Source organism: Pelobates fuscus, chromosome 7, assembly GCF_036172605.1.
Source record: "Pelobates fuscus isolate aPelFus1 chromosome 7, aPelFus1.pri, whole genome shotgun sequence".
Classification (NCBI taxonomy): domain Eukaryota; kingdom Metazoa; phylum Chordata; class Amphibia; order Anura; family Pelobatidae; genus Pelobates; species Pelobates fuscus.
Window position 1 is genome coordinate 30929064 of NC_086323.1, and position 27683 is coordinate 30956746.

Below are 27683 nucleotides of genomic sequence, written 5' to 3' on the forward strand. Positions count from 1 at the left end.
AGGGTGGGTAGGTAGAGGCTGGCACAGGGAAGGGTGGGTAAAGGCTGGTACAGGGAGGGGTGGGAAGGGACAGACACAAAGAGGCTGGGAAGGGGCTGGCACAGGGAAAGGTTGGAAGGAGCTGGCAGTAGGAGGCAGGGAAGGGGCTGGTAGAGGGAGTGGTGGGAAGGGGAAGACACAGGGAGATAGGGAAGGGGTTGGCACAGGCAGGCAGAGAATAGGCAGGCAGAGGGTGGGGTGGGAAGGGGCAGACACAAAGAGGCTGGGAAGGGGCTGGCACAGGGAAAGGTTGGAAGGGGCTGGCAGTAGGAGGCAGGGAAGGGGCTGGCAGAGAATGGCTGGGAGAGGTAAAAAGGGGCTGGCAGTAGGAGGCAGGGAAGGGGCTGGCACAGGGGAAGGTTGGAAGGGGCTGGCAGTAGGAGGCAGGGAAGGGGCTGGCAGTAGGAGGCAGGGAAGGGGCTGGCACAGGGAGGCTGAGAGAGTGCTGGCAGCAAGAGGCAGGGAGGGGGAGGCGTTGTAAGGGGCTGGCAGGGAAGGGGGAGGGGATTTTAAGGGGCTGGCAGTGGGGAAGGTGGTGACCCAGTGATCCCCCCTCCACTCACTGGAATGCTGCTTCTTGCTGACTGACCCATGAGCCTGCTCGGCAGCTACCGGAAAAAGGCCAATAATGACGGTTATGAATCTTTGCAGCTGGTGGACAGCAACGGGGACCTGAGTAACAAGGAGCGGCCGGGGGGAAGGCAAGGAGTGAGCGGCCCGGGGGCCACAGGAGCAGCACCGACAGCAGCAGCAACCACGGCCGGCAGGAGCCCGAGCAGACAGCCAGGAGAGACCGGCACCATGGACAGCTCAGGTACAGCTCTATACATCATGGTATAAATACACTGTATCCCTCACTGCATGGTATATACACACTGCATCCCTCACTGCATGGTATAAATACACACTGCATCCCTCACTGCATGGTATATACACACTGCATCCCTCACTGCATGGTATAAATACACACTGCATCCCTCACTGCATGGTATATACACACTGCATCCCTCACTGCATGGTATAAATACACACTGCATCCCTCACTGCATGGTATATACACACTGCATCCCTCACTGCATGGTATATACACACTGCATCCCTCACTGCATGGTATAAATACACTGTATCCCTCACTGCATGGTATATACACACACTGCATCCCTCACTGCATGGTATATACACACACTGCATCCCTCACTGCATGGTATATACACACACTATCCCTCACTGCATGGTATATACACACACTGTATCCCTTAGTGCATGGTATACACACACACACACACTGCATCCCTCATTGCATGGTATACACACACACTGCATCCCTCACTGCATGGTATATACACACTGCATCCCCCACTGCATGGTATATACACACTGCATCCCATTGCATGGTATATATACACTGTATCCCCCACTGCATGTTATATACACACACTGTATCCCTCACTGCATGGTATATACACACACACTGCATCCCTCACTGCATGGTATATACACACTGTATCCTTCACTGCATGGTATATACACACACACACTGCATCCCTCACTGCATGGTATATACACACTGCATTCCACCCCACACTGCATTATATATACTGCATCCACACTGTATAATGTATACACTGCACCCCACACTGTATTATATATACACACTGCATGGTATAAACGGCACCCTCACTGCATGGTATACACAGCACCCTCACTGCATGGTATATATATACTGCACTCTCACTGCATGGTATACACACACTGCACCTTCACTGCATTATATATACAATGCACCCTCACTGTGTGATGTATTTTGTGCATTATATATACACTGCACCATAATTGTATTATATATATACATATATATATATATATATATATATATATATACACACACACACACACATATATATATATATACTGCATCCCACTGTGTGACATATACACTACACCCTCACTGTGTATAATATATACACTGCCCTCTCATTGTGTGATATACACCACATCCAAACTGCGTGATACATTCACTACATCCTCACTTTGTGATATATTCACTGCAACTGTGTGATATATTCACTTCATGGCACCCTCACTGCAACTTTATAGCACATTCAGTGCATGTCATCCTCATTGTATGATAGCCTTACTGCATGTTGTCCCTGGAAGGGGGCTGAGCAAGCAGCCATATTTCAGCACCATGGACAGCTCAGGTACAGCTCCATGCAGACTGGTCTCATTGCAGCTGTATATCACCCTCACTGCACCTGCCTGTCAGTGCATTACATCATCACTGCATGACACCCTCGCTGCATGGCACCCTCAGTACATGACACACTTACTGCATGGCTCCCTCAGTACATGACACACTTACTGCATGGCACCCTCAGTACATGACAAACTTACTGCATGGCTCCCTCAGTACATGACACACTTACTGCATGGCACCCTCACTGCATGGCTCCCTCAGCAGATGACACACTCACTGCATGGCACTCTCACTGCATGACACCCTCAGTACATGACACACTTACTGCATGGCACCCTCACTGCATGGCACCGCCAGTACATGACACTTTCTCTCTACTTTGCCCTCACTGCATACTATCCCTGGAAGGGCCACACCAGGAGCCTGATTAAGCAGCCAGATACCAGCACATTGGACAGCTGTGGTTCAGCTCCATGCAGTACTGCTCATTGCATAATACCATAGAAGCATGTCACCTTCTAGAGACAATGAAACTGGTAAAACAGACAGTTTACAGCACCACAGACAACTCATGGACTCAACTCTCATACCTAAGAGGGCCAAACTGCATACTAACACACTGTATCCTACCACAAGAGGTACACACTTCATCCTAATAAAGGAGGTACACACACACTGTATACTACCACAAGAGGTACACACTGCATCCTAATAAAGGAGGTACACACACACTGTATCCTACCACAAGAGGTACACATTGCATCCTAACAAAGGAGGCCCACACACAATGTATCCTACCATAAGAGGTACACACTGCATCCTAATAAAGGAGGTACACACATACTGTATCCTACCACAAGAGGTACACACTGCATCCTAATAAAGGAGGTACACACACACTGTATACTACCACAAGAGGTACACACTGCATCCTAATACAGGAGGTACATACACACTGTATACTACCACAAGAGGTACACACTGCATCCTAATAAAGGGGGTACACACATACTGTATAAACCACAAGAGGTACACACTGCATCCTAATAAAGGAGGCACACACACAATGTATCCTACCATAAGAGGTACATACTGCATCCTAATAAAGGAGGCACACACACACTGTATCCTACCATAAGAGGTACATACTGCATCCTAATAAAGGAGGCACACACACATACTGTATAAACCACAAGAGGTACACACTGCATCCTAATAAAGGAGGCACACGCACACTGTATCCTACCATAAGAGGTACATACTGCATCCTAATAAAGGAGGTACACACATACTGTATCCTACCACAAGAGGTACACACTGCATCCTAATAAAGGAGGCACACGCACACAATGTATCCTACCACAAGAGGTACACACTGCATCCTAATAAAGGAGGCACACACACACTGTATCCTACCACAAGAGGTACACATTGCACCCTAACAAAGGAGGCACACACACAATGTATCCTACCACAAGAGGTACACACTGCATCCTAATAAAGGAGGCACACGCACACAATGTATCCTACCACAAGAGGTACACACTGCATCCTAATAAAGGAGGCACACACACACTGTATCCTACCACAAGAGGTACACATTGCACCCTAACAAAGGAGGCACACGCACACAATGTATCCTACCTCTTATGCACACTGTATCCTACCATAAGAGGTACACACTGCATCCTAATAAGGGAGGTACACACACACTGTATCCTACCACAAGAGGTACACACTGCATCCTAATAAAGGAGGCACACGCACACAATGTATCCTACCTCTTATGCACACTGTATCCTACCATAAGAGGTACATACTGCATCCTAATAAAGGAGGTACACACAATGTATCCTACCATAAGAGGTACACACTGCATCCTAATGAAGGGGGTACACACACACTGTATCCTACCACAAGAGGTACACGCTGCATCCTAATAAAGGAGGCACACGCACACAATGTATCCTACCACAAGAGGTACACACTGCATCCTAATAAAGGAGGTACACACACACACTGTATACTACCACAAGAGGTACACACTGCATCCTAATAAAGGAGGCACACGCAAACTGTATCCTACCATAATAGGTACACACTGCATCCTAACAAAGGAGGTACACACACATACTGTATCCTACCATAAGAGGTACACACTGCATCCTAATAAAGGAGGTACACACATACTGTATCCTACCATAAGAGGTACACACTGCATCCTAATAAAGGAGGTACACACACACTGTATCCTACCACAAGAGGTACACACTGCATCCTAATAAAGGAGGTACACACACACTGTATCCTACCACAAGAGGTACACACTGCATCCTAATAAAGGAGGTACACACACATACTGTATCCTACCATAAGAGGTACACACTGCATCCTAATAAAGGAGGTACACACACACTGTATCCTACCACAAGAGGTACACACTGCATCCTAATAAAGGAGGTACACACACACTGTATCCTACCACAAGAGGTACACATTGCACCCTAACAAAGGAGGCACACGCACACAATGTATCCTACCACAAGAGGTACACGCTGCATCCTAATAAAGGAGGCACACGCACACAATGTATCCTACCACAAGAGGTACACACTGCATCCTAATAAAGGAGGTACACACACACACTGTATACTACCACAAGAGGTACACACTGCATCCTAATAAAGGAGGCACACGCACACTGTATCCTACCATAATAGGTACACACTGCATCCTAACAAAGGAGGTACACACACATACTGTATCCTACCATAAGAGGTACACACTGCATCCTAATAAAGGAGGTACACACACACTGTATCCTACCACAAGAGGTACACACTGCATCCTAATAAAGGAGGTACACACACACTGTATCCTACCACAAGAGGTACACATTGCACCCTAACAAAGGAGGCACACGCACACAATGTATCCTACCTCTTATGCACACTGTATCCTACCATAAGAGGTACACACTGCATCCTAATAAGGGAGGTACACACACACTGTATCCTACCACAAGAGGTACACGCTGCATCCTAATAAAGGAGGTACACACACACACTGTATACTACCACAAGAGGTACACACTGCATCCTAATAAAGGAGGCACACGCACACTGTATCCTACCATAATAGGTACACACTGCATCCTAACAAAGGAGGTACACACACATACTGTATCCTACCATAAGAGGTACACACTGCATCCTAATAAAGGAGGTACACACACACTGTATCCTACCATAATAGGTACACACTGCATCCTAACAAAGGAGGTACACACACATACTGTATCCTACCATAAGAGGTACACACTGCATCCTAATAAAGGAGGTACACACATACTGTATCCTACCATAAGAGGTACACACTGCATCCTAATAAAGGAGGTACACACACACTGTATCCTACCACAAGAGGTACACACTGCATCCTAATAAAGGAGGTACACACACACTGTATCCTACCACAAGAGGTACACACTGCATCCTAATAAAGGAGGCACACACACACTGTATCCTACTATAAGAGGTACACACTGCATCCTAATAAAGGAGGTACACACACACTGTATCCTACCACAAGAGGTACACACTGCATCCAAATAACAGAGGCACACACACAATGTATCCTACTACAAGAGGTACACACTGCATCCTAATACAGGAGGCACACACACAATGTATATCCTACCACAAGAGGTACACACTGCATCCTAATAAAGGAGGCACACGCACACTGTATCCTACCATAATAGGTACACACTGCATCCTAACAAAGGAGGTACACACACATACTGTATCCTACCATAAGAGGTACACACTGCATCCTAATAAAGGAGGCACACGCATACTGTATACTACCACAAGAGGTACACACTGCATCCTAATAAAGGGGGTACACACATACTGTATCCTACCACAAGAGGTACACACTGCATCCTAATAAAGGGGGTACACACATACTGTATCCTACCATAAGAGGTACACACTGCATCCTAATAAAGGAGGTACACACACAATGTATCCTACCACAAGAGGTACACACTGCATCCTACTAAAGGAGGCACACACACAATGTATCCTACCACAAGAGGTACATACTGCATCCTAATAAAGGAGGCACACACACAATGTATACTACCATAAGAGGTACACACTGCATCCTAATAAAGGAGGCACACACACACTGTATCGTACCACAAGAGGTACACACTGCATCCTAATACAGGAGGCACACACACAATGTATCCTACCACAAGAGGTACACACTGCATCCTAATAAAGGAGGTACACACACACTGTATCCTACCACAAGAGGTACATACTGCATCCTAATAAAGGAGGCACACACACAATGTATCCTACCACAAGAGGTACATACTGCATCCTAATAACAGAGGCACACACACACTGTATCCTACCATAAGAGGTACACACTGCATCCTAATAAAGGAGGCACACACACAATGTATACTACCATAAGAGGTACACACTGCATCCTAATAAAGGAGGCACACACACACTGTATCGTACCACAAGAGGTACACACTGCATCCTAATACAGGAGGCACACACACAATGTATCCTACCACAAGAGGTACACACTGCATCCTAATAAAGGAGGTACACACACACTGTATCCTACCACAAGAGGTACACACTGCATCCTAATAAAGGAGGCACACACACAATGTATCCTACCACAAGAGGTACATACTGCATCCTAATAAAGGAGGCACATGCACACAATGTATCCTACCACAAGAGGTACACACTGCATCCTAATAAAGGAGGTACACACACACACTGTATACTACCACAAGAGGTACACACTGCATCCTAATAAAGGAGGCACACGCACACTGTATCCTACCATAATAGGTACACACTGCATCCTAACAAAGGAGGTACACACACATACTGTATCCTACCATAAGAGGTACACACTGCATCCTAATAAAGGAGGTACACACATACTGTATCCTACCATAAGAGGTACACACTGCATCCTAATAAAGGAGGTACACACACACTGTATCCTACCACAAGAGGTACACACTGCATCCTAATAAAGGAGGTACACACACACTGTATCCTACCACAAGAGGTACACATTGCACCCTAACAAAGGAGGCACACGCACACAATGTATCCTACCTCTTATGCACACTGTATCCTACCATAAGAGGTACACACTGCATCCTAATAAGGGAGGTACACACACACTGTATCCTACCACAAGAGGTACACGCTGCATCCTAATAAAGGAGGCACACGCACACAATGTATCCTACCACAAGAGGTACACACTGCATCCTAATAAAGGAGGTACACACACACACTGTATACTACCACAAGAGGTACACACTGCATCCTAATAAAGGAGGCACACGCACACTGTATCCTACCATAATAGGTACACACTGCATCCTAACAAAGGAGGTACACACACATACTGTATCCTACCATAAGAGGTACACACTGCATCCTAATAAAGGAGGTACACACATACTGTATCCTACCATAAGAGGTACACACTGCATCCTAATAAAGGAGGTACACACACACTGTATCCTACCACAAGAGGTACACACTGCATCCTAATAAAGGAGGTACACACACACTGTATCCTACCACAAGAGGTACACACTGCATCCTAATAAAGGAGGCACACACACACTGTATCCTACCATAAGAGGTACACACTGCATCCTAATAAAGGAGGTACACACACACTGTATCCTACCACAAGAGGTACACACTGCATCCAAATAACAGAGGCACACACACAATGTATCCTACTACAAGAGGTACACACTGCATCCTAATACAGGAGGCACACACACAATGTATATCCTACCACAAGAGGTACACACTGCATCCTAATAAAGGAGGCACACGCACACTGTATCCTACCATAATAGGTACACACTGCATCCTAACAAAGGAGGTACACACACATACTGTATCCTACCATAAGAGGTACACACTGCATCCTAATAAAGGAGGCACACGCATACTGTATACTACCACAAGAGGTACACACTGCATCCTAATAAAGGGGGTACACACATACTGTATCCTACCACAAGAGGTACACACTGCATCCTAATAAAGGGGGTACACACATACTGTATCCTACCATAAGAGGTACACACTGCATCCTAATAAAGGAGGTACACACACAATGTATCCTACCACAAGAGGTACACACTGCATCCTAATAAAGGAGGCACACACACAATGTATCCTACCACAAGAGGTACATACTGCATCCTAATAAAGGAGGCACACACACAATGTATACTACCATAAGAGGTACACACTGCATCCTAATAAAGGAGGCACACACACACTGTATCGTACCACAAGAGGTACACACTGCATCCTAATACAGGAGGCACACACACAATGTATCCTACCACAAGAGGTACACACTGCATCCTAATAAAGGAGGTACACACACACTGTATCCTACCACAAGAGGTACATACTGCATCCTAATAAAGGAGGCACACACACAATGTATCCTACCACAAGAGGTACATACTGCATCCTAATAACAGAGGCACACACACACTGTATCCTACCATAAGAGGTACACACTGCATCCTAATAAAGGAAGCACACACACAATGTATACTACCATAAGAGGTACACACTGCATCCTAATAAAGGAGGCACACACACACTGTATCGTACCACAAGAGGTACACACTGCATCCTAATACAGGAGGTACACACACACTGTATCCTACCACAAGAGGTACACACTGCATCCTAATAAAGGAGGTACACACACACTGTATCCTACCACAAGAGGTACACACTGCATCCTAATAAAGGAGGCACACACACAATGTATCCTACCACAAGAGGTACATACTGCATCCTAATAAAGGAGGCACACACACAATGTATCCTACCACAAGAGGTACACACTGCATCCTAATAAAGGAGGCACACACACAATGTATCCTACCATAAGAGGTACACACTGCATCCTAATAAAGGAGGTACACACACAATGTATTCTACCATAAGAGGTACACACTGCATCCTAATAAAGGAGGTACACACACACTGTATCCTACCACAAGAGGTACACACTGCATCCTAATAAAGGAGGTACACACACACTGTATCCTACCACAAGAGGTACACACTGCATCCTAATAAAGGAGGCACACACACAATGTATCCTACCACAAGAGGTACATACTGCATCCTAATAAAGGAGGCACACACACACTGTATCCTACCACAAGAGGTACACACTGCATCCTAATAAAGGAGGCACACACACAATGTATCCTACCATAAGAGGTACACACTGCATCCTAATAAAGGAGGTACACACACACTGTATCCTACCACAAGAGGTACACACTGCATCCTAATAAAGGAGGTACACACACACTGTATCCTACCACAAGAGGTACACACTGCATCCTAATAAAGGAGGCACACACACAATGTATCCTACCATAAGAGGTACACACTGCATCCTAATAAAGGAGGCACACACACAATGTATCCTACCACAAGAGGTACACATTGCATCCTAATAAAGGAGGTACACACACAATGTATCCTACCATAAGAGGTACACACTGCATCCTAATAAAGGAGGCACACACACAATGTATCCTACCATAAGAGGTACACACTGCATCCTAATAAAGGAGGTACACACACAATGTATCCTACCATAAGAGGTACACACTGCATCCTAATAAAGGAGGTACACACACACTGTATCCTACCACAAGAGGTACACACTGCATCCTAATAAAGGAGGTACACGCACACTGTATCCTACCACAAGAGGTACACACTGCATCCTAATAAAGGAGGCACACACACAATGTATCCTACCACAAGAGGTACATACTGCATCCTAATAAAGGAGGCACACACACACTGTATCCTACCACAAGAGGTACACACTGCATCCTAATAAAGGAGGCACACACACAATGTATCCTACCATAAGAGGTACACACTGCATCCTAATAAAGGAGGTACACACACACTGTATCCTACCACAAGAGGTACACACTGCATCCTAATAAAGGAGGTACACACACACTGTATCCTACCACAAGAGGTACACACTGCATACTAATAAAGGAGGCACACCCACAATGTATCCTACCATAAGAGGTACACACTGCATCCTAATAAAGGAGGCACACACACAATGTATCCTACCATAAGAGGTACACACTGCATCCTAATAAAGGAGGCACACACACAATGTATCCTACCATAAGAGGTACACACTGCATCCTAATAAAGGAGGCACACACACAATGTATCCTACCACAAGAGGTACACACTGCATCCTAATAAAGGAGGTACACACATACTGTATCCAACCACAAGAGGTACACACTGCATCCTAATAAAGGAGGTACACACAATGTATCCTACCATAAGAGGTACATACTGCATCCTAATAAAGGAGGTACACACACTGTATCCAACCACAAGAGGTACACACTGCATCCTAATAAAGGAGGCACACACACACTGTATCCTACCATAAGTGGTACACACTGCATCCTTCCTCTGAGTGGGACACACTGTATCCTACCACAATAGGGCGCCCTGCATCCTATGCCTGAGAGGCCTGCCCTGCATCCTATGCCTGAGAGGATCATATAGCACGTGATATTATAACCTGTAATATATAAAGTTATTTACTATTTAACCATATAATGTCTTAGTACTGCCATTGTAAAACATTGGAATGCCAATAGAAAAATGTACCCACCGTTCAGTTAACTATCCATGGCAGTATATGACTAGCATAGTAATCTTCAAGTAATTACTATGCTCATTTATATTAGGTAGAATATGAATGACAAATATAGTGACATTATATTTAAAGTTAGAGGATTCATTTTCTATGATATAGCAATCAACTAGCCATTTGTGATTACTATGAATGTTTGCTTCTCTGGCTTAAGAACCTTAGTATTCTGTTATTGAGAAGCAGGATTTATCACACGTTTAAGGCTCAGAATTGTGGGAAATGTTGTACATAATTAAATCAGAAAGGTTTATGTTGCAAAACACATATTATAAATATTATCTGTCAAATCAATATTTTATTTTTAAATATTTTCATTATTTGCTGGCTAGCTGTTTTTGCTTCCAATGTGCAGATATAGCGGGTTCCTGAACGTCGGTATGCAAAATACTGGTGAATTTATTTAGCAAATTTGCATTCCGTAGGATTTGTTCAGAATCATCTGTCTGAACAATACAAAGAGAAAGGTTGCACCAAGTAACAAACTATGTAAATAGATTGCGAATTAAAAAAAATATATATAAAAAATATATAATAAATATCTAAAGAGTCCACAACAGTGATGATAATCAAATATCCCAATAAAATAGCAAAAGGAAAGAGATCTAATGCATAACTTGCCAGGAAGATAATCAACAGTCTGTGGAGAAGAATGTTCTTAAGAGGAGCCGGATGGGGACAACTTTTAGGAATCCGTATGTGGAAACATAAAAAGGATAATAGTGCAAAAAGTCCTATAAAAATCAGTATATAAAAGTAAAGGTTCTGATATGGTCCTACTCATGTGTAACAGAGCTTAAAATCAGCTCTAGTATGAATGGCGTACAGTGGTACAATCCCCACTTATAGGACACGTGAAGAGATGTAAATATCACGACAGTGTGTAGACCATAAAAGGGTTACAAAGTAGACAGCAAATAGTGTTCACTGTATAAAAGAAAAATAGGAGTATGAATAACAAATGTTTATTCACATTTAATTGAGCAGGCAGACTGCTCAATGAATCAGGTGTGAGTGGTATAATCCCCACCTAGGATTATACCTAGTAAATACTCATCTGGAATAGTAAAATCTGGATACCAGGCAGTAATAGTAATAAAAGTAAAATGGCACAAGCAAATAGTTTAAAAGTAGCCAAAATACCTTTATTCAACACAATAATAAAATATCCACAACGCGTTTCGCCTATATGACTTTCTCAAGTAGAGATAAAAAAGACATGCCTGGTAGGGTAGGGTATATATAGGGGACTGATAGTAAAATAATTTTTAATTTTGGCGCCCAAATGACGTCACAGATAAAAATGTAACATATATTCAAATTATAAAGAGAGTTATACATATAAATAGTGTAGATTATGTAGGACTTGTTAATTTTTGGCATAAAAACAAGGATTTTAACAGTGTTAAAATTGATGTTAAATTGCATCACATGATCGGCAGCCATATTGGGGATCGCAATGTGTCGCTGAGGAGTATGGGATATGTAGTTAAAATTATGTGATTTTCGGCCGTTTGTTTTAGCCCTGTGTAGGATTATAATTAGAGGTTCTACCTAGAGCAGACCTTGCTGCTCGGGTAGAGAAAGGAAAGGGACGTGTTTTGCGGACGTAGGTTGTTGGTGGAATTATGGGAAATGTAGTAATTTTTAGAGCAGACCAAGCTGCTTGGGAAAAGGGGCGTGGTTATCGTCCATTAAGGGTATTATGGAAAACGTAGTTAAAGGAACACTATAGTCACCTAAATTACTTTAGCTAAATAAAGCAGTTTTAGTGTATAGATCATTCCCCTGCAATTTCACTGCTCAATTCACTGTCATTTAGGAGTTAAATCACTTTGTTTCTGTTTATGCGGCCCTAGCCACACCTCCCTTGGCTATGATTGACAGAGCCTGCATGAAAAAAAAAAACTGGGAGGTGTGACTAGGGTTCATAAACAAAGGGATTTAACTCCTAAATGGCAGAGGATTAAGCAGTGAGGCTGCAGGGGCATGTTATATACACTAAAACTGCTTCATTGAAGCTAAAGTTGTTCAGGTGACTATAGTGTCCCTTTAAAATGACTAAGGGTCAGAGGGGTATGGTTATAGACCATAGGGGGCTTATAATTAGAGAATATAAGGTGATGGTATAAACATGGAGGTAGTAAAGGGAACCTAAAGAAGGATACTAAATAGGAGATGTTAAAGTGATAAACAGAAGGGGAGGGGAATGAAAATACATAATTATATAGTGGACAGTATAGGGAGCTACAATACATCATAATATCATTAACAAATGTTTAAATACATATATCACAATGGTAAAACAAGTAAATGAAATTAAAAGTAATGGTATGATATTGGAAAATGCAGAGTAAAATGTACATATAGTTATACAAAATGTAAAAGATCAGAGTCTGCATTTAAACCTTCTGGGGTTTTTAAAGAAACACCCAATACATTACTTTTTTTTTACCTAACGTTTTTTTGATCTCTCTACGTCTCCAAGGGAGTATACATTTTTTCTTGTATTGTATTTGCTCTATTTGTCAGTAGGGCTTAGAGGGAGCCCTACAGTGGCGGGCTGGGAGGGGGGTAGGAGGCAATTGCCCCCCCAGGCTGCCCTAAACCCAGGGCCATCTGCATCCAGCAAAAATCCCCTGGCTCTGGCCCTGCCTCTGGCTTTGGCTCTGGCCCTGCCTCTGACTCAGGCCCTGCCTCTGGCTCTGGCCCTGCCTCTGGCTCTGGCCCTGCCTCTGGCTCTGGCCCTGCCTCTGCCCCTGGCTCTGGCCTTGGCTCTGCTTCTGGCTCTGGCCCAGGCCCTGGCTCTGGCCCTGCCTCTGGCTCTGCCTCTGGCCCTGGCTCTAGCTCTGCCTCTGGCCCTGGCTCTAGCTCTGCCTCTGGCCCTGGCTCTAGCTCTGCCTCTGGCCCTGGCCCTGGCTCTAGCTCTGCCTCTGGCCCTGGCTCTAGCTCTGCCTCTGGCTCTGCAACTGGCTCTGCAACTGGCTCTGCCTCTGCCTCTGGCTCTGGCCCTGGCCCTGCCTCTGGCTCTGGCTCGGCCTCTGGCCCTGCCTCTGGCTCGGCCTCTGGCCCTGCCTCTGGCTCGGCCTCTGGCCCTGCCTCTGGCCCTGCCTCTGGCCCTGCCTCTGCAACTGGCCCTGCCTCTGGCTCTGCCTCTGGCTCTGGCTCTGCCTCTGGCCCTGGCTCTGCCTCTGGCCCTGGCTCTGCCTCTGGCTCTGGCCTTGGCTCTGCTTCTGGCTCTGGCCCTGGCTCTGGCCCTGCCTCTGGCTCTGGCCCTGGCTCTGCCTCTGGCCCTGGCTCTGCCTCTGGCCCTGGCTCTAGCTCTGCCTCTGGCCCTGGCTCTAGCTCTGCCTCTGGCCCTGGCTCTGCCTCTGGCCCTGGCTCTAGCTCTGCCTCTGGCTCTGGCTCTAGCTCTGCCTCTGGCTCTGGCCCTGCCTCTGGCTCTGGCTCTGGCCCTGCCTCTGGCTCTGCAACTGGCTCTGCTTCTGCCTCTGGCCCTGGCTCTGGCTCGGCCTCTGGCCCTGCCTCTGGCCCTGCCTCTGGCTCTGCAACTGGCCCTGCCTCTGGCTCTGGCCTTGGCTCTGGCTCTGGCCCTGGCCCTGGCTCTGGCCCTGGCCCTGCCTCTGGCTCTGGCTCTGGCCCTGCCTCTGGCTCTGCCTCTGGCTCTGGCCCTGCCTCTGGCTCTGCGTCTGGCGCTGCCTCTGGCTCTGGCCCTGCCTCTGGCTCTGCAACTGGCTCTGCCTCTGGCCCTGCCTCTGGCCCTGGCTCTGCCTCTGGCCCTGCCTCTGGCTCTGCCTCTGGCTCTGGCCCTGGCTCTGCCTCTGGCTCTGGCCCTGGCACTGGCTCTGGCCCTGGCTCTGGCCCTGTCTCTGGCTCTGGCCCTGGCTCTGGCTCTGGCCCTGCCTCTGGCTCTGGCCCTGTCTCTGGCTCTGGTCCAGTCTCTGGCTCTGGCCCTGGCTCTGGCCCTGGCTCTGCCTCTGGCCCTGGCTCTGGCCCTGCCTCTGGCCCTGGCTCTGGCCCTGCCTCTGGCTCTGGCTCTGGCTCTGGCCCTGGCCCTGGCTCTGACTCAGGCCCTGGCTCTGGCTCTGGCCCTGTCTCTGGCTCTGGCCCTGTCTCTGGCCCTGGCCCTGGCCCTGGCTGGAGACTCGGATTTTTCAATTTACCTCACAATCCCTTCAACCAGTGAAGTTGGCTGGCCCCTCCTGATGATGTCAGGATAAGGGGCGTGCCTTTCACTGCTCTTCTCACAGGACCGCTGGGGAGTCTGGGAGAAGAGCAGAGGAAGCCACGCCCCCTCCTCCTGACATCATCAGGAGAGGCCGACTGCACTGACTGCTGGCTGCTGCCCACCTCTCCCTGGCCCAAGGTAAGACTTAGGGAGGGGGGGAATACACTTTAGTTTTCTTTTATCCCCCTCCTCAGCCCTGACCCCCCTCCTCAGCCCCCATAACATCCCCACTACAGCTCCTCTTCCCCAATTGCAACCCATATCAGCCACACCACAGCCCCTTTCCCAAATTGTAGCTATCAACCTACTTCAGCCCCTACCACCCCACTACATTTCCTATCCCCCCAATTACAGCTCATACCCTCCATTACAGCTGTGTCCCCTTACTCAGCCCCTGTCTACTGGCTCTAAAAGTGAAAAGTTTGGGTGTATGTGTGTGTATGAGTAAGTCTGTGTGTCAGTATGTCTCTGTGTGTGTGTCAGTATATCTGTCTGTGTGTGTGCAGGTATGTCTCTGTGTGTGTGCAGGTATGTCTGTCTGTATGTGTGTGTCAGTATATCTGTCTCTGTGTGTGCAGGTATGTCTCTGTGTGTGGGCCAGTATGTCTGTCTGTGTGTGTGTCAGTATATCTGTCTCTGTGTGTCAGTATGTCTCTGTGTGTGTGTCAGTATGTCTGTCTGTGTTTGTCAGTATGTCTGTGTGTGCGCCAGTATGTCTGTCTGTGTGTGTTTCAGTATATCTGTCTCTGTGTGTGTCAGCATGTCTCTGTGTGTGTGTCAGTATATCTGTCTGTGTGTGTGTCAGCATGTCTCTGTGTGTGTGTCAGTATATCTGTCTGTGTGTGTGTCAGTATGTCTGTCTGTGTTTGTCAGTATGTCTGTGTGTGCGCCAGTATGTCTGTCTGTGTGTGTTTCAGTATATCTGTCTCTGTGTGTGTCAGCATGTCTCTGTGTGTGTGTCAGTATATCTGTCTGTGTGTGTGTCAGCATGTCTCTGTGTGTGTGTCAGTATGTCTGTCTGTGTGTGCAAGTATGTCTGTGTGTGTGTCAGTATATCTGTCTGTGTGTGTGCAGGTATGTCTCTGTGTGTGTGCTAGTATGTCTGTCTGTGTGTGTTTCAGTATATCTATCTCTGTGTGTGTAGGTATGTCTCTGTGTGTGGGCCAGTATGTCTGTCTGTTTGTGTGTCAGTATATCTGTCTCTGTGTGTGTGCCAGTTTGTCTGTCTGTGTGTGTGTGTGTGTGTGTGTGTCAGCCAGTATGTCTGTGTGTGTCAGTATGTCTGTCTGTGTGAGTCAGTATGCCTGTAACAATGTGTGTGTTTGTGTGTGCCTGTCAGTAAGTGTGTGTTTGTTAGTTAGGGAAAGGTGTTTTTACTCTCCTCTTGGTGCAATAGGCCACTTGACTGGATTTCCCCCCCAGGCCTAAGGCTGCCAGCCATCCCCTGGAGCCCTACTTCAGGTTTGCTGCCTGTTATTCACCATCTTTATAGTTTTGTTTGTTTTAGAGCTGTTTCCCCTACCCTGTATTTTTTTTACTCTATCTGTCTGAAGCCTGGTGTTTAACAACCATGCAAATCCTATATGTTATATTAGATTCACAATGTGATAATTACTGATTTTAAAGCGGACACCGGAGCACACTGAATCAGATGTGCTCATTCAGTTTGATGACTGAATTCTAAACCTGGTTGAAATTCTGTTATTTGGATAATTAAAGGAATTCTATAGTTCCAAGAAAGCAAAGCCGTTTTCCTGGCACTATAGGTTCCTACAGTGCCCCCCTCCCTCGCGCCCTCCTCCCTTCCTGTGGTGCTGAAGAGGTTAAAACCCCATCAGTCAGTTACCTAAATCCATCGCTGATGTCCCTCGGTGCTGGGTCAGGCTCTGCCCACACTCCTCCCCCGTCATGGTCAGCCTACGGGGGAGACCTAATGCGCATGCGCGTCAATGGCCGCGCTCGCTTTAAGATTTCCCCATGGGAAAACATTAGTCAATGCTTTCCTATGGGGATTCCGGTGATGCTGGAAGCCCTCATGAATAGCATGAGTACGTCCAGCGTCGTTTAGACGACTAAAAGTCATCTAAGCACCCGTAAGTCCCTCTAGTGGACATCCAGTAGAGGTGGGGTTAACCATAGCGAGTAATTATTGCATAGACATTTCAATAATTATCACTGTAGGATTAAGGGATATGGGACATTGCAACCAGACCACTTCAATGACCTGAAGTGGTCTGGGTGCCTACAGTGTCCCTTTAATGAATAATCCCATCAAGTGTAATTGGTGTGAATTATAAATTTGATGCCATAATAGTGGAACTAAAAAAACTATTTATATAAAGATCAACTATCAGGGTTATTCAGAAAAGTGAGAGTTGCACCTTGAGTCAGACAGTTTGTGAATTTGGTAGTTAGTCTCTATGATGTCCCTGCACTGTACATGGAGGGAAGCAGGGAAGAACATAGAGACTTTTTTTTTGTCAGTTTCAAACCCTGTCTGACCCAAGGTGCATGTATATGGCTGAAGGATCCTGTCATATACTACATATACTTCATTTAACACGAATCTATTTCCTAAACTTGATGAAATGATCATTATGTTGAAAGATAGTGTTGAGGTGACAGTTGTTCTTTAACCTTTGGAAAGCTATATATGTATGTAGTCTGCAGGGTTCAATTGAAAATGGAAGCACCAATAACGTTACAGGGACACATTTCAGCAGAACTTGGCAGGTTCATAGTGTAAGAATTGATACATTTGGCAACAGGAACCTGAGCTGAGGCACGCTGAAGGCACACTGAGCTGAGTTACCCTTTAGCTTATCTACCTGACTTTACATTTAGGGATGCCATCCTTCACCCCTTTCTTTTTGGAAAACAAAACAAAATCCCAGCTTGCATATAACTCTCTGTAATGATTACATAGGATGCTGACGGTATAAGCAGACCAGTTTCTAAACTCCTCTATACCCATTTCTACAAGTCATCTCATGGAGGTTGTATATATCAGTACTAGTGAGACAACTTCATCAATATTGAAAACTGGAGTACAGTTTGACTATTTTGTTATGTCAAGGCTCAAAATTGCTGCTTGGCAAGTGAAAATGTAGCTTTGGTGCGTAGAAATACACCACTGGTGAGTGTTCCATGATCCCTCCATGTTTGCAGTGGCAAGTAACTTTTAAAGTAGCAATCAAAGCACCATAACCACTACAGCCACATGTTTGTTATCATTGAAACCCTTCTTTGGGTATCTCTCATACTTGAATTCGGCCTAAGGGAAAGCGATGCTTGCAGGGGAAGTAGGGAGAAGGGGAAGGCTTTGTGTGAAAGCAGTACCAGCCACAGCATGGGGAGAGGAGAGAAACAGCCCAAATGATTTGTTGCAAGCAGCTTTGGACAAGAAATCTGGGAATTGAGAGAAAGAACAGATAGGTTTTATTTACACAGAGTCAATTTAAGTGTTGGGGACTCTAACCTGTAAAGGGGAAGCAAGTCTATGCCTTCCAAACAGGGGTGTGCAGGAGAGATGTATCTTACAGCAACTGTAACACCCACTGAAAACATGATTGATGCTCTCATCAGGAGACAGGGGTACAGCAAATACATTAAAATATGAGCTTTTAATAGTATTAAGGAAAGAAACACTACATTATATAACATGAGTCAAGCCAGATGGTTGGAAAACTGCAAACTTATATCTGCCATGACCTGTTTAATTTACACCCTGTTATATGTTATAAATAAATTGTTGCAATAGTGTACCGTTTTTAAATCACTTTGTTGCATTGTAGTTTTCCACTTTGTTGCAAATCAGACCTGGATTAATATAAAACTACTAGAAAATAAAGTTGTCACTGCTAAATTACACTTAAAGGGACACTATAGTCACCAGAACAACTATAGCTTATTGTATTTCTGGTGAGTATAATAATTTCCTTCAGGATTTTTACAGTAAACGTTGTCTTTTCAGAGAAAATGCAATGTTTACGTTACAGGCCAGTGACACCTCCACTGGCCACTCCGCTGCTAGAGCTACTTCCTGGGGCAGTCATTCAGTGTATCCACCCTCTGCATGGAGACACTGAACTTAATTCATAGAGATGCATTGATTCAATTGATCTCTGAGTAGATGCTGATTGACCAGGGCTGTGGGCAGAGCCAGCAGCAGCAGACTGGAATAAAGGCAAGATTTTACTATAAGATTTTACAGGAGGAGGGGAGGGGTGGGGGTAGGGGGACTTGATGGTGTTTTTAGCACTATATGTTCAGGAATACATGTTTGTGTTCCTGACCCTATAGTGTTACTTTAACTAAATTATCCCACTGATTCCTCCTCTGGCTTCGCTTTCTGGGTTGAGCATGCTATGGCAATGGGAAGAGGATATAGGCACCAAAACAACTTTAGCATAATTGAGTGGTTTTGGTGTATAGATCATGCCACTGCAGTGCCACTGATCAATTATCTGCCATTTCGGAGTTAACTCCAATTCCATGGAGTGTAGCACTAGAGATGTCAAATTAGCTATTTTACCCAACATTTTGCAATTTATTTTTCACATTCCTACAATTTGGTCTTTAGTGAATAAACCCCCCTGTCTGTAAGCTTTCTCTGCTTACTCCTCTATACTTAACTTTTCCTGGCTGTTTTTTTTATTTCTTTAATGCTTTTTGTCCTTTTTGCACTGTTGCCTGTGTGTATGTGTTTTCTAAATGTTACAATTAGGCTGAAATAGAAGACTTGGAAAAAGCTTTCTAACTTTGCAATTCTCTTTTGACCCAAGTTTAAAAAAAAAAGTTTATATGACTGGTTAGTGACCCACAAGTCTAACTTTTCTTTTTTAAATTTTTATTTTTTTTGAGTTAGCAAGGCACTTAGTGAACAAAGAGACTGGAGAAACAGTTAAAGGAAACAAGTTAAGAAGACAGACCTATATATACAGGGCTGGGCACAACCGTTAGGTGAACTAGGCATTCGCCTAGGGCGTCGGCCTGCTGGGGGCGCCCACCGGGATGTTTGCTGGTGAGTTCCCTCTGTCTGGGGCCGCAGCGCTGGGCCGATCATCATGGCGCCCGAAGGTGGTGCCTAGGGTGGCAGAAATCCTTGCACCGGCCCTGTGTGTATATATATATATATATACACATTTCCTAACACACAAACATTCATAGACACTTTCTATTACATACATACATACATACACAAACACTACCTAATATATGCATGAACACATATTGCCCAGTACATACACACACAAACTGCTTAACACAAAAATACATGCTTATATATATATATATATATATATATATATATATATACACACAGCCCTCGGTTGCCCCTCACTGGAAGCAGTCTCATTTCAGTCATTGTGGTACCCCACCGCCCCGCCCCCATTTTGTCTCGGAGGCCCTGCTCCTCCACTTCTGGTTCGCTTCTGTCATGGTTCTTCCTACCCCAAGTTCCTACAGAAAGGGCAGGGCCCAGGAGCACGCGGACGCTGCACCCATGTGCGGCCATGTTTTCTGGTCATCTTGTTGAGTGTGCCTGGAAGCCAAGAGGGCGGCAGATCTGCTGCTTGCACCTAGGGGTGTAACATTTAGTTATAGCCGCCATATTCTCATGTGGGGTTTGTCTGGACAAGCAGTTTTATTTTCATTTGCATAAAATTATATATTCCATCTAATCCAGTCTGCCTGCACTGTCCTTTTTACTGCAGAAAAACTTAGCATACTAGCCCATTGTATTCATTTTTTCCAGAGCACAGAAAAACTTGGATTGTGCCAATAGTATTCTCCAGGTAGCTTACTGCTCAGGCTGTTACAGAATAAACTCTTCCAAAACGTGTTGTTATAGAATGAATGATGATGGAGAGTTGATAATTAGATATTTTGTTGGTGTCTGGTACAATGGAATTCACTAGAGGATAGTGAAAAGCCTTGGTAGATACAGTGTGTAAAAATGAAAAATCCTGAAAGTAAATGTGCTTTCTATCTCTGTATTTTAGATGTAAAAATTCACATCAAATTAGCAGCTGTTTAATGAATAAAATCGAAAGTCTAAACTTTGCATGACTGGTCTGTACTGCTCAAAATGGACATTTAGGAGCAATGTCTTTAACAATAACAACGAATAAGCTCTAGATAAGAGCGCTATATAAAAATTATTCAAAGATGAAAGCGTGATAACCAGTACAATTTGCTTTATGGTGGTTATGGTGTCAGAAGTCCCCTGGCGCCATCCTATGGCAAGGAGTCAATCTAGTTTTTACTTTGGACCTTATTCCTTGACTGAGAGTGTCAGCTGACACAGACAGCGTCACTTACAGCTCCCTCCTCTTTTCCACACTCCCAAGTGAGAAGTTCAGAAATGTTCTCCCTAAGGATAGGCGCTTCCCCCATCTCTCTGTCATGCTTGCTGTATTGCCAGCAACTCAGCATCTTAGCGAGATGACATCATGCTTGATGTTACTCATTCACTTACATATACATTGCAATTAAACTGTAAAAATGTGCATGCAGTACTGAAGTCTACGCATGTGTGAGTGAATACTTACAATGTGCTTGTTCATTATATGGGCTCATATATGGCTTAAAACAAATAGTAAAAAAAGGGCTACTTACTAAAAGAGAGATCCCATGAGGGAGGGATCAATCACATATCTCCAAACACATTGTGATAAAGATGCAGTGGGATACTCGCGCAGGTCTCTGTACATTTTAATTACCGTATTTATATTGCTGTGTAATATTGCAGGGAATGATTGGCAGATCAGTGGGAGACGTCTGTTTTTTTTATTATAGTATTAATTACAGGTATAGAATAAGCTGATAAAAAAAATAAGTTTGTTTACTCCATTTTGAACTCAGATGGGCATATTAATACTCATGGGCTTTGAAGTGAGCTGATCGCAGAAAAGCGCCAACTGGCTTCTCTGAACTCATAGCAAGGCACGGATTTAAAGCAAGACATTTGTTTTTAGTTAATATGATAATGAATAGTATTCATTGAGCCAACATGGGAGAGGCCTCTTACTGTTGACTTGTCTAAAAAGAGTCGGGAAAGTATGTAATCAAAAACGAACACCCCTCTCTGTTGCCCCGTTTAGCAAAAAAAATTTACAAACAGACTGTACGAATCCTGGTTCTGCCAAAGCTAATCATATAAAGTAAAAAAATAAAAAGTATCCATCACGAACCTTTGAAATTAGGTGTTTCCCAATTATAGACTAAAATCCGCTGCAGCCAAATCATGACATTTAAAGGTCAGTTGATGGACTCGCCCAATGAATGTTTCTAAAATATGGATAAACTTGATATTGCTAATCTGAAGTGAAACCTCTGCATCAGCAATTGGCGAGCAGTAGGGAGTTGGGACATTTTGTTTCCAATGCTTGTTCCAATTTTGTTCAAGAATGGTTTGCCCCAGAAATCAAGGATAGCACAACCGCCCAAAAGGCACGTTCAACACTTTATTGGCTTACGTTACATTGTATATATTAATTTAAAATAATAATGAGTTTATATTACATGTAATCTTTTATTTTTAGTTAGAATAAAAAATATTGACAGTTTTTTTTTTATTTTTTAAAACGTCATGCATTTCATTACAAAGATCCGTAAGCAGGTTGTTTGGCCTTTTCTATTTTTTAAGATCACATTTATTATTTGTCATAACAGTGCTATTTGTGAATCCATGCTAATATTTCAGACCCTATATTTCTTGCAATAAGCTGTTACCTATATATATATATATATATATATATATAAAAAAAAATTCCCTTCCACTATTACGTTAAAGCATGGACAACTATATTGAAAATCAAAATTGTGCAAATTGTGTATATTTGAGTGAAGGTAATAATACTTTTAATTGATTAGGTATCACTGAATCCCTAATTATACTCAGAATCACTGTTTTACACAATGATCCCTTGCAACAAAACCACTCCAACAATCTGTAGTGGTTATAGTTATCAGAGTTTACCTTTTAAACAGCTCCTTCAGCGCAATTCTCTACATGGGGTCTTAGTATTGGGCTGCAACCACTATACTTGCTAATATCTATGCTTCTTGTCTCACGCCCTTCATAGAGTACTAATCACACCCTTCCCCTTTAGAGTTATGTTCTATTTTATAGAATCCTTAATGATGAGAATTGCATTATTTACAATACATTTTATGCATAATACTACATCACAATATTGCATTCATTTGTAAATCATGTTTTTATTAAGCAATAGTTTGGGTTTACAGTGTTACGTTGTGTTGCCATTCAACAATACATCGCTTATGTTACAAACTTTGACCAATATTCATAAATAGTGTTCCGAACAGATTAACTTTTTATGTCTTTTGTAGATCTGTTTTTTGTTTTCGAAAGAAAGATAATCTTTATGAGTGATAAATATGCCATTAAACATTTGAACTGTGAGACGCACAGGTCTCTGGTAAAACAAATAATTGCTGAAACATCAGGCTCGCATAGGCTGGACTCGCAGGTCTGTTGACATATATCAGTAGTCTAAATCTAAGTAGTCTCGGGTATGCTCCCCCATTCTCTTATGTCATGTTCTCCCGTAAGTGTGTATGAGCTTTGTGTTGGGGGGTGTTGTCTATATAGGGGTAGGTGGTGATCGCCTATGTCGTGAGTGTGTCATTGTTCGTTGAGACTCGCAGGTCTCCATTGGTGTGTATTGTTATTGTTATGATGATGAAGTGTGTTTAGGGTTCTCAAGTCCGCTATGGTGGGATTAGGTTCATGTATCTTGTAATACTTGAATTTTCAGGAAAGAGAGAGTGTCCGTCTGCGGTCGTTTAGTTCCCCTATGGGTGATGTTGTCGCTTTCCTGTTGCGTTATGTACGTGCTAGCTATATCTGCCTGTGTGGCTTGTTCCTTATCTTCCTGGTCGGGGGTGAGTGTTTATCGTGTTGGGTTGTGATTGTGTGTCATGTGTTAGTGTATCTCACAAGTCCTTCAAAATCCTATACCTATACCCTGGAATAATGCATTAAAAGTCCATTTTGCTGTGTTGTTGTTGATTTTCTTCATATTGACCTCCATAGTTGACCTAGTCTGGAATTAGTCATGCCAAGCAACAATGTGTACATTTAATCTAATTCCTGGAAACCCTGTGCTAATTATAGAGGATTATGAAGTTTATTATGATGTCAGGGTAACGGGAGAATAGCATTCTTTACTAAATGGAAAATGGCATAGTATCCTGCTAATCTGTTATGTCACCTGTGCATTATATTTACTGGGTGGGAAGTAAATGTAGATATTAGCAGATATAATAAAAACGCAAAACCTGAGACAGTAATGTTGGAAGAAAGGACAGAGCGTATTACCGGTCCTTAGAGGTAGCCAGGCTTAATGCAGATACCTATGAAAAGGCTAAACACACCTGAAGGCAGGTGAAGCAAATTCAGGATAACTCAAGGTCAGGATTACAGAAAAGCAACAATCTGAGTAAGGGAGCCAAGCGTAGGAGTAATACAGAATTCAGTAATGAGCCAGAGTCAGAAACACAATAGCATATAAATGCAGTCTTGTGTGATTGAAACCACAACAGAACACTTGGCTGTGTGTGTACAGGTCTTATAAAGTGGGTGCAATGCTGCTATTGGCTGATATAATTCCTGCATAACCTTGCATCCTCCATGTTCTGTCCCAGAATACTTTGCTTTCAAGTCAGAAAGCATGTCAGGTAAGGTGTAGGTGTGCAGTGATACATGTGCATATTGTTGGTTGGCATTACAATGGATTATTAGATAAATAGTATACATCTTTGCTACAGCTGAGGACCTATACATTTTCTGCCCTTTTGGATAGCACAATGTTGAGATTAAATAATTAGTAGATTAAAATAGACTCTGCATGTAATTCATGACAGAGTCCCTTTAGTAGCATCCTGTTACAAGGAAATTATAATGTGGTTAGCTGGTAAAATTAACAGATAGCAATGTAGATCTGCTTAGAAATGTTTACACCGATTGAACATGGCTTGGCTTGGAAAAATTCCATCTCTGGTGACTTATGAGTCAGTGTGTGTGTTCATGAGTGCTAGGAAGTGCTAGTAATTAAACACTTTGTTACAGTGGTAACATCTTTATTTCCTTGCAGAATTGTTTAATTCATTAAATATTAAATAAACAATTAAATAATTTTCTTAAATGAATCAAAATCGTATTCTGCCTCAGCCTTGTTAGCCTTGCGTTATACGGCATTTTGCAGGTTACACACATTAACACTCAGACACACAGATATACACACCCTGGCACATACACACTGACAGGTACACACACTGACACATACATACACACTAAGATGCACAAACTGACAGATACACTGACACACAGATATACACATTGACACACAGAGACACACTCAGGCTCACAACCTGGCACACAGATACATACACACTGACACACAGTTACACACACACACACACACACACACACTATAATGTTTATATTTGCAGTCACCCTCCTATAAGGTTACTTTTTATCTGCAGGAGGGTGACTTGCTTGAAGTGCTGCTGGCTGCTGGGGCTAAAGTGCTGTTGGGTGCTGGGGCTGGCTACTGCTCTCTCCATTCTCCTGCCTTCTCTCCCGGTGAGAGGATGGCTCTCTGTGTGCCTGGGAAGAACTGACACGCTGTCGGTTCCTCCCAGCATCCCACACTACAGGGGCCAGTCGAACTGTTAAACGGCTGCGGCGCGTGACCGGGCCCCTGTTCAGCAATACCGATCGGATGGCCCTAACTGCATTGGTCACCCGATAAGGAAATCGCAGCGGAACCCCAATTTTGTTCTTGCTGAACCCTAGGGTTCTGCGGAACACCAATTGTGAAACGCTGGTCTAGAGTAGACTGAAGAAATCTTTTGACGCTCAATCATCTGTTTCCTTCTCTAGTACAGGCAGAGGGCACATAGATATGATGTTATATCCAGATTCACCCAGTCTACTAATGCAGACCGTCTAGAGAGAGAGACCAGAGATAGGAAACAGAAAAAACATAGCCCTCTTGCAGCTGTCTGAATTTTTTTATTTCACCCAAAAACTTATACAAGGCTCTGAGATTTTCACCGGCAGCCTTAGATGGAGGATGGGCTTAAAATGTTTTAACCACTCTCCTTTTCATAACCCCTTAAATGTAACTGTTATTCACTGAAGAATTCATGAAACCCTTCACGCCTTTTTACTATGATGTATTCTCAAACATGCTTATTGCCCCTATAACTTACATATAGTATACAAATTCTTGCTTTCTGTTTTTCCAAATTCCATGTAAACAGCGATGTCTCCTGTATCGCTGCATCTGTTAAATGACCTTGAAAAGAATAGGACTTTGTGCTGTTATAAATTTGCATTTTCACACAAGAAAGGATGTTTTGTCTTCGTGCGCCTCCTTGTTATGAAACATTTATTTATTTATACCTATCGTTAGGGTGTAGAATCTTGGCAGTTACTTATGTCATCAAAAGGATGTTTTATGGACATGTGGGTGGTGGTGGTGATGGGGGGGAGAAACATGATTCAGTTTATTGAACATTCGAAAATCTACAGAGAAAGATGAATAATCACACGCACAGATAAAAAATGTTTTCACCATTTCAGTCTGACATTTCAAGGGACAGTTTCAAGCTATAACTGATTCCTTTTTTAATGAAGATAATGAGGACCTCTCATCCTGGTAACATTGGGGTTTATGTATAGAAAGTGTCATGTTCTGAAATGATGTAAAATGGGGTGGGATCACCAAAGGAATGTGTCTGCTGGTTCCATTGGCTTCAGCTGTCATTGACCACGTTTTAGTACCGTAGACAACAACGCTTTTTATACATATCCCCCATTGTTTTAAAACGGAGAGCTGTGCAGAGTTTATGGAATATAGAATTTCACATTTGTTAGTAGTTGTGTTCATGAAAATATATAATTTATTTATTTATTAAAACTTTAGAAGCCCGCAAATGTTATGGCAATGAAGGCTAGTGTACAGGCCCTCTCATAGAAGTCTGCATATGTTCTGTTGCTTGGGTAAACCAAGTTTATATACTGCTCACTTCCAGTCCTTAAAGGGGAACTGGGAGCTGTTCAGACAAAGCAAGGTCAGGGCAAACATTGCAAATGATGAAAGAAAGAACAACATTGGTTCCAGTGGCATCTGGTGAAATGTCAAGTTGGTGGGGGACCAGACAGAACACGTGGATTTGACTCTGCTGCTAAACGTTTTTAATACAAAATAGGAATATATCTGTATGGCATACCACCAAAATGTGTGGATGATGCCATATATAGGAAATCAACCATATAGACATTTTCCTATTAATGAGTTAACGGGACACTATAGTCACCAGAATAACTACAGTTTATTGCATTTGTTCTGGTGAGTA

General features: G+C 43.7%; 1 protein-coding gene across 2 annotated transcripts in view; it reads left to right on the top strand.

Moving 5' to 3' along the window:
• The first annotated feature begins 578 nt into the window (after positions 1-578).
• DNAJC6 (DnaJ heat shock protein family (Hsp40) member C6) overlaps positions 579-27683 on the top strand; it is a 72765-nt gene continuing 45660 nt past the window's right edge. The window contains exon 1 of one of the 2 annotated variants that reach the window (XM_063427881.1): positions 579-853. In XM_063427881.1, coding sequence (XP_063283951.1) covers positions 631-853 — 223 coding nt within the window. In that variant the 5' untranslated portion in view covers positions 579-630. Of the gene's footprint in view, positions 854-2228; positions 2241-27683 lie in introns of those variants that run through there. The other variant, XM_063427882.1, reaches the window with a different exon arrangement.